This window comes from Zea mays, chromosome 4, assembly GCF_902167145.1.
Source record: "Zea mays cultivar B73 chromosome 4, Zm-B73-REFERENCE-NAM-5.0, whole genome shotgun sequence".
In the NCBI taxonomy this organism is placed as follows: domain Eukaryota; kingdom Viridiplantae; phylum Streptophyta; class Magnoliopsida; order Poales; family Poaceae; genus Zea; species Zea mays.
In genome coordinates, this window is record NC_050099.1 from 127,375,069 (window position 1) to 127,383,789 (window position 8,721).

The window sequence follows — 8,721 nt, forward strand, 5'->3', positions numbered from 1 at the left end:
TGGGCGCCAATGTTGGGGACTTGTTCTCAAATGCTATGAATTAAGAACAAGGCAACACAAAATGTTAAAGTTAATGCCCTTCGTCCTTCGAAGCATTTTTTCCCTTAGGATATAATGATCTTCACACGAAGGTCATGAAGGACATACCTTAGTCAGCGCGGTATATGTTAATAAAAAGAAGAAGCATATGAAATATAAGAGACAACATAAACAATCATATAACATTACTAGGTACATGCTCGTGAGTTGCCACGAGATTTGAAAATTAGTATAAAATATAGATATAGAGCTTACTTGATGTTTGATTGTAGTGAATAAACGTAGCCACGTGATAGAATGTTTTATAACTACTTGTGTCAATAGAGGAAACTTTTTTATTGATTCATTGGTGTTTTATAATTAATTGTATCCTTTGAAGTGGCTAAGCTACTTATGAGTCCATGACGGCTTCACCACATTATTTCAATCTATTTAGACAACAGTGAATGTGGTAGCTAACTATGTTTGTTCAGTGCTTTTGATACAATCATAAAACATACAGTGAGTTGTACGAAGTAGGCTTTGTGCTCTATAATGGAATAATGGACATACCTTAAAAATTCACCTAAATGTCATTCAAGGTAGTCCCCTCTATGTTATTGAAACGATTGCAGTTCAGGGAAAACTAAAATAATCTATGAAATCCTTAATAATACAAAATAAATCATCATTCTCTCACTAATACAACATGTGTGGCCTGATTCACTGCAAAAAACATGTAAAACAACAATGTTCTTAAATTCTGCAATCGAGGCGATAGTCTCCAAACTGCCCGAATTCTGGCTCCATATCACTTGCCCAGCAACTGGCGTCCACACTGATTCACGCCTTTCAGTCTAAAATTCAGTTCATCGACGTCGTCGCTGAAAGGAACCAGCACTTTGTTTTGCCTAGAAGCGAGATAAGATACCTCCATCAAACTGTATAAATATTAGATAGAACAGAGGAGAGCCTTATGTGCTAATTTTCTTATAATGGTGTGTTGTGATACCTACAGAGAAGTCACTATGATAGTTTTACCTGTCAATTTCTATGTCCATATCCACTGCCATTTTCTTGAGTTGTCCCAACGTGCTACATAGGTTGGAAAGTGCATCATCCTTCTTTGCTCTCTAGGCCCAAAGAAAGAAGGAAAGAAACCGATGTTTAACTGTGATGAAGAACTATTAGAAAAATGTAGAGGCGATAGTATTTGGTTCGATATGTCACACACTTCATAGTTAATTCTAAAGCTAGAAATACCTGCCTGGGCTTGAGGTCTTGCTGCTAGTGACAATGATCCTCCATTCTGCTGAGCAAAGCTGTTGACACCTGCAGCTATCGAAAGAATGCTTTATATACCTCAACTGTGTGTAGAAGACTGGTATAGTCTAATATACAAAAATACAAGTTTGCTAGCAAGTCCTCCATATAGCCCCAAAACACCTTTACTAATCATCAAGCACTGAATTAATATAGAAAAAATATAGTTCTCAAAAGGTAACAATACATGGAAATTGGAAAGAAATTTTAGTACGTGAAAATTACTCTCATTGAGCATTACCTTTAGCAACAAGGGTGCGCTTCAGTGTATGGTATACTGAACTTTGTCCACAACTGTTAGACTAACTGCTGTCCTAGCTAACGCTCCTTCCATAGTTGGTTGGAGCTCAGTAAGCCATAGACATACATCATCCCTACAAGCACCATGAACAGTCTACAAGCACCATGAACAGTCTACAAGCATCATCAAGTTCTGATACTGCCGATAGCATCAGTTGTGACAGCATCCTTGTTCATCTCCTACATAGTGAAACCGCGTTATCATGATTGGCAACTCATGGATCATAGGAAATCAAACATGTAAGGAGGCCATGAAAGGAAAATTATGAAAAACTAAAAAATAGATGATCACTTAGCTCATTGAGAAGTTGAAATGATTTCGTTTCAGCTGCAGCTCTTCTTTCGTCTTCAACATCTCCTATGTCCTCAAAGTCATCATGATCTATGCCAAGCTTATCTGTCAGCCATCTGGACCAGTTTCCAATCTGCAGTCATTTTATTTCATATAAATTTGTTGTTTGGGGTGAGGTGTAATAGAAAAATCCAACTGTATTTGTATCTAATTTTGTTCCTTAGCAAGCTACATCCTAACAAACAGCTACATAACAATTACAATAGAAAAAGGAACATGTAGTGATGCATAAAAATGAGTAAATTAGGCACGTACAGAGTTATTCAGCTGCGCGCGTGACCCAAAGCTTAGATCACCAGCTGGAATTGGTAGGACTTTTGGGTCAACAATTGGGTCAGATATAGGGTCTGTTGGTATCTCACTTGCTGATTCATGAAGGATGGCATTAAACATGGCAACATCCAAACGGGCTACACACTGCTCCATCACCTAATAATGAAGAACTCGCAAAGTTCGGAAATATATTTGTAGTAACAAAAAGAACAGGTTATTCTTTGAAACTAAGGATGTTAAAAAATACTAGTTTTGCTAATATTGGTAAACAACCACACTCATGTCTGCCAATACTGAGGGGGCACATTCTGTTGAATGCGTCGTAAAACGCAACCTTCCACAGGTTAACAGAAAAGGTGCCCTACTACTGATCACCCAAAGTAGGACCTAGCACTCTACCAATCTTTGGAGTTGATGATCCTTCTACCTGTTTTTGCATGTGAGGAGTTAGTGCCTGGAAGAGAAACATCCTTAAGAAAACTGACAACATGGAGAATCAGAACATATTCAAACAACAAGTAGCCATAAGACGGTAAGACAGATCTAGTGCCGGAGACTCCCAGAGTGTGAGAAAGGGATCAAACTGAGGCAAGCCTCCCCAACAAATGCGAAGAGGCCGCTTTGAAACGCATGACCTTGTGACTCAGTGAGACAGCTCTCACCACTACATCAGGTCTGCCCTTCTAAGTAGGACATACAAGACATTGACTTTCTTTAAAAAAAAGAAAAACACCAGGCTAGGATAGGGTGTTCCTAGCTTCATTGATGTGTCAGTCAGAATGTATTATCTAAGACAGACATTTACCTGCCACCATATTGTCTCAACAATGCGAGAAAATATCCAAGACTCAATCTTCTCTAATGTAGACAAAAGTGTACTTGTTTCGTGCCAATCATCTGGCATCTGCCTTGCATGCCATTGTAGTTGTTTCTCCACAGCATTGTCATAGATTTCCCATCAAGTTTTTTGGCACCACCATTCATGCTCATATTCGTCATGGATGGAGTAAATTGATGTGAGATGCCAAAACTTTGTACAATTATCTCCCTGAGGACAACTGTGTTGGAGAGCCAGAATGTCAGCCTATAACAATAGTAGTTTGTTAGTTCGAGGGTTTTTTTTTGAGTAATGTTATGCTGGAGCTAAAAAATTCAGATTAAACGCAACTAAGTTATACCTCGAAGCATCATTGCTACTGGACTTTGCAACAAGAACAAGACCAGAAGCAATGTTTTTTGCTACCCAGGACAGCAGAACCATGTGGAGAAACAACTACCAGGTCCGCAGAAGTTACCCAGGACAGCCAAAAGTGCTCATAATACAAGCTAAGTAGCCCTAATACAAGAATGTCGTGCCCCTTCAACATACTGACCAATGGTAACACCAACCTGAACCATTCAAAGATACAAGAAATCTTCACCAGAGACAAGCTTAGCTAATGAGTGGTAAACCTTCTAGATTGCCAGCTTCAACTTTCATGGTTTGACAAATTTATCTTAGAACAAACAGTAGATGTGTTGGTTTTTAGAAAAAAACTAAAATAGATGTGCTCAAAACTTATTGTCTTGGTTGCCCTCTCTGGGAATCTGCTGATGAAGCAGACTTGATGTTCCCCTGGTCAAGTGGGCAAGCAATGGTGGCCAATAAAAATGCTAGTCTACTGAAAAAATGACATATGTTGATTCGTCTGATTCCAGGATACATTTCACAAATAGACAAAAGAATGTGTTCTGCACAATGTATAGGACTGATTTTACTAATTCTATATAATTAAGTCTGTTGCAGTTGCAGCCATAAAGTTCTGTTTTGGCTTCTGATTGAGCACATGAAAATTCCACAAAAAACATAATATCAATGCGGAAAAGGATTGTAACTTGTAAGGATCAAGTAATGCAACAGGAAAAGCATAGTGGTCTGCTCAAATATGGCTTAATTAATCTAAGACAATAGCAAGCAGCAAAACTACAAGAAGAACATGAGTGATGTGGGGAAGTTGATTTATCTTTATTGAAAATAGAACAGATAAGTTTCAGTAGTTTCCTAAACTGATCTATGTGTACATTCATCATGTTATAGTAGGATGCTAAGCTCATCGGTGAAGCTTTGCCTAATCTAGTCATTGTGGATTCAATAGAAAACATATAGGTGGGGAGGAAAGGACCTTTAGAACAGAGGCGTGGAGGTTGAGCTCTTGGAGGATGGCCTACCTGAGGGCGGCGATGGTGGCCATGTCGTCATCATCGTCAGTAGTCCTTGGCCATTTCGTATCTGATTGATCCCACCACAGGAGGAACGGAAGAATCAAATTAGATCTACAGCTGCGAAAATAACATGAACAAACTTATATTTTATATAGTGCATGGCCAAGGTGTTATATATGGCATATTGGCGTAATAAAGTTTAGACAAAGTGCTTCACCATAAATAAGCCTCTACTACAATGGCATTATGTGGTTTTTAGGTCATCAAGCAACATGAACACGAACATCAGTGATTTGTTGTCAACTATAGCGCATATTGAAACAAAGCTATGTTGGTAATCTTGCATATAATCCAATAATTACCTCGTTCTTGTGGAAAATGTCACATTCATCTGTGAAGTACTTTTGGGTCTCCTGTCCTGACGCAAGCATACACATCATAGTGGCAGTGCTATTCATAGTCATGAAAAAACAAGAAATTGGGAGTAATGAGACTACATACTTTTTTTTGCAAAGAATAGAAATAGGTTTCTTGAAAGAACATGCATTGTTTTACTGCTCATGAGCTGCAAGGAGCAGTATTTTCCAAAAACATGCAGCCTATTACTGTTTATATGCTTGCAACAGTAAAGAACTGGCTCTGCTGAACTCTAGCAAGACAAGAAATCATCATTCAAAATTTATGAGGACATGCATTTCTTTACCGCCCATGAGCTGCAAGCAAAAGTAGTATTTTCCCAAAAAAACTTGCAGCCTATTCCTGCCTATGTGCTTCTAGCAGTAAGGATTTGTCTCTGCTGGCCTTCAGCAAGATAAGAATTCACAAGATTTATGAGGACCAGAGTTTATACCATATGGTTCCAGATAGGAAATAATCGCTCCAGATTTTTACTATGTGTCTTTCATTGTTTGGAATAGTATAACTCAGTTCCTATTTTTCCTATCTCCATAGGTGGCTTGCTTCTCGCTGTCTGCCAATCTACTGTTTTCTTTGGTGGCAAAAATCTAAAGATGGTATGCCTCTAACTTTCTTACCTATAAGCTACCACCATCTGCTTCACACAATAATAAATTAGCCAAGACATTCTTTATCTGGGGATGTGTTCAAACACAAAGTTAATATACTGTACCAGGTAGATAATACAACACTTCCTAAAATTCTATATGTGGCTCACTCTAGCTCCCCCTTTCCTACCCTTGTTTGACTCTAGACCAGCAGGCCCTCCAGAGTTTGTGCTGCATGTTTGTGTATGGCACTCATCATTTTGTGCCCGACAATTCATCAAAAGACCATCTCAATCTGGTTTCCAATTTTTCCTTTGCATATTCCCTTGTGATTAGAAAAAGCTTAAGGAGGTGTAGCTCATTAAGAAAGGACCAAAAAATGTTCAACTTATTATAGTTAGGCAATTTTCCCTTGTATGTACATTTCCTTATTTGTTGTGTATGATGTACAGTCGACCATGTTTGCTTGGAAACAAATATTAATGCCTTATCAGATACCAAATGTAACAGATATTAATCAAATGCATATACACTCACAAATATGTCATATCATGGAAAGTCGCTTAAATTGTGTAATAATATGAAGAAGCACAAATGGCCCCTTGATGTCTGTTGTTCATGTGATTCCCTTTTACTACATGTGGTTAGGTAGGCACAGACGAGTACAGAGCGTTGTGTTGTCTTTTTTTGAACCAATTAATTTATCTATTTTGTTTGTCACATGGTATTACCAAATGTAATCTGCCTCACTTGATGAATTGAATATGCCATGCACTTGTGGAGTCTAAAATAAGCAATGCATGTAGAGATTAGTGATACTATTCCATCTTCCGTTTTTTTGTAAAACCTAACTATAAATAATTCTCTACGTCCACCTTTCTAGTTCTATAAATGTATTTATTTCTAAGAAGAGAATCTGCATCCACCCATTACAAATCCAACTGAACCCAACAAAGAATGTTTGATGTAAACATTTTGACCATAATTGGTTGTTGGGCAATTTTTCTTTTGTTTTACGGAATACGAGACCTCTCCACGACTCCACTGTACCACCCACACGGTCCAACCCACTATCACAATAGGATGCAGCAGGCGAGCTAGATCTCGCGACACGATCGGAACAGAGATAGCAGGCAGGCAGGAAGGCTCACCTTCTCGTTCATAGTCTGGCACTTGGACTGCACGTAGACGTCGAGATCGAAGTTGTCAGTCTTGAAGATCTTAAGGTTGTCGGCGAGCTGCACCCCACCATCGCCATTGTCACCTCCCCCATCCCTGATCCCCACCGCGGTGGTGCTACTCACCAGGAACATCCTCGAGTGGATCGCCGGCCGCGACGCGACGACTTGGCTGACGCCTCCTTTGGCAAGGAGAATCGAGGATGGCCACGGGGATACGTTGTCGGTGGTGCCAGAGGGATTGAAGGAAACACTATCTCTGATCCGGATTCCACCAGCTTTTTAGATTTTGTCCAGGTGTTGGGAAGTGACAGTGAAACTCAAAGGAATTTGGGATTAGGGTTACCTCTCCTCTACTTGTCGCCATCTCGAAGGAACTTGAACGCCTAAAAAAGGGGGCAATTGGAAACTGGCGGAGTCGTTGAGATGACTCGGTTGGATTCGGTTCGGGCTTCTGCTTCTGCTCCTGTGAGACATCCTGACTTGAGTCAGACACGCCGCGGGAGGATTGTGTGGCGCAGCGGTGGTTGAGGAGACGGCGAGCAGCAGTGGAGAAGTAGTGGTCGGCTAAACTGGCAGGAAGAAGCCGGGGTGGGGGTATCGGTCATGGATACCGGTCATCGCAGATGCGAACACAGCACGGGGCGAGCAGGACGACTTTTGCGTGTGGGGAGGAGTGGGGCATGGTATCGTCCCGATGCTGTCTGGCAGCGTGGAGGTATGGGGGCAGAGCCGTGGTAGTGCCAGCGCCCACGTTTTAGGGATGGGGCGGCTGCAGCCCGTGTGCTACAGATGGGGCGGACGCGGATGGGGTGGAGGGCGGTGTGGGGAACGCGGGCGGAGGTTGGTGAGGGCCGATGGTGAGCGCGTGTCGGGGCGAGGGTGCGAGAATGGCAGATCGGCGCGATCTCGGGGCTCGGCGGCGCGGCGGACGGAGTTGATGAAGGAGCATGGGGGAGAGGCCGATCGACAGTAGACCACCTTCCATGGATGGAAGGGCACCCTGGGCGCGACGCGATTTCTAGGGCAGAGGGAGCGAGGGAGGGGGCGCGCTGGCAATGGCAGGCGGGCGCTCAGGGTGAGGTGGAAGACGACATCGATGGAAATGAGCGTGGCGTGCGAGCGGGCGCTCAAGGCAGAACCGTGCACCACTAGCTAATGTGGACGCCTACGATAGACACTTAAGTAGTAGTAGATATTAATTCATTCTTATTATATTATCATGGAAAGACAGAAACAATATTGAATTACAAATGTACCTTCGGCTTGATAGAAGGTAAAAATACAAGCGTGACGCACAAGCGAGTACAAGTCAGCGTGAACAGAACGGGGGTACTGTTCATCTATTTATAGGCACAGGGCGCAGCCTGTGTAAAATTACATGCATGCCCTTCATGTTTACTATTGACATTAGGACAATTTACCGAGGACTAAATAGCCTTTTCCTCTTTAAGTCGGTTCCTTTTCTGCTACTGAGCCGAAGCTTCCTTGCGCGTAGCTTCGGAGCTAGTTCGACCTTCGTCCCGACGATGCTTTTCATATTGTGAACAGCTTCATCCCGAGTTCGAAGGTTCCTGTACATATATTACACTTGGGAAACATTGTTAATCATGTTTTTGAGGACCTTCGGAAGACGAAGACCCCCAACAAACTTCATCACCCATCTGCATCAAAGTTATGGATCTACAAACCATCTTCAATTTTGCTATAATATCCCTAGTCGAATTCCTCCTGGAAGCTACTCAAAATTGATACTAAACTTATGTTAATGTCACTGATGTCCAAATTTCAGTTCGAGAGCTAACTGACAGCCCAACTTTAAGCTCATTTTTCTCCAAACTTTGTATGTGATCAAAGCTTAGTTACTTAAGCAAAGTTGCACTCCTATAGTAGCTCTTTAAGTTTGATGTGTTGACCCTAGGCAATTTCCTAATATTTTTAGAACTACAGAGCTCCAAACTCAGCCTTGTTCAACTGTTTTCAGACTTAGCCACATGAGAGGAATTGAGTGGCTTTTTGCAAATAAGTCCCTTCCACATCTTTTGACTTGGAAATCCTCAAATGTGTGAAC

General features: G+C 41.5%; 1 protein-coding gene across 15 annotated transcripts; it reads right to left on the bottom strand.

Annotated features, from left to right (window-relative positions):
- Positions 1-599: 599 nt before the first annotated feature.
- Positions 600-7,778, bottom strand: LOC103653660 (uncharacterized). 15 transcript variants are annotated; one of them, XR_004857806.1, is made up of 11 exons: positions 6,997-7,778; positions 6,624-6,909; positions 4,831-4,918; positions 4,475-4,535; positions 3,445-3,655; positions 3,072-3,350; positions 2,249-2,693; positions 1,583-2,066; positions 1,282-1,356; positions 1,060-1,151; positions 600-929 (listed from the first exon to the last, which is right to left on the bottom strand). XR_004857806.1 is itself a non-coding variant. In XM_020538448.2 (4 exons), exons 1-3 carry the CDS (start codon positions 7,125-7,127, stop codon positions 4,856-4,858), a joined length of 480 nt encoding a protein of 159 aa, XP_020394037.1. In that variant the 5' UTR covers positions 7,128-7,778; the 3' UTR covers positions 3,672-4,585; positions 4,831-4,855. The 15 variants fall into 15 exon arrangements, 1 of the variants encoding a protein (XP_020394037.1); XR_004857805.1 differs by having other exon boundaries at positions 4,475-4,585; XR_004857812.1 differs by having other exon boundaries at positions 1,282-1,350; positions 4,429-4,585.
- Positions 7,779-8,721: the final 943 nt, after the last annotated feature.

Excerpts from the sequence above, each read along its gene's own strand:
- LOC103653660 (XM_020538448.2), bottom strand. The coding sequence starts at position 7,127 with ATGTCTCACAGGAGCAGAAGCAGAAGCCCGAACCGAATCCAACCGAGT. Across the intron at positions 6,910-6,996 it reads TGGCGACAAGTAGAGGAGAG|AGATAGTGTTTCCTTCAATC; the intron begins GTAACCCTAATC and ends AATCCGGATCAG. Across the intron at positions 4,919-6,623 it reads GCCAGACTATGAACGAGAAG|CACTGCCACTATGATGTGTA; the intron begins GTGAGCCTTCCT and ends GACTATGAATAG.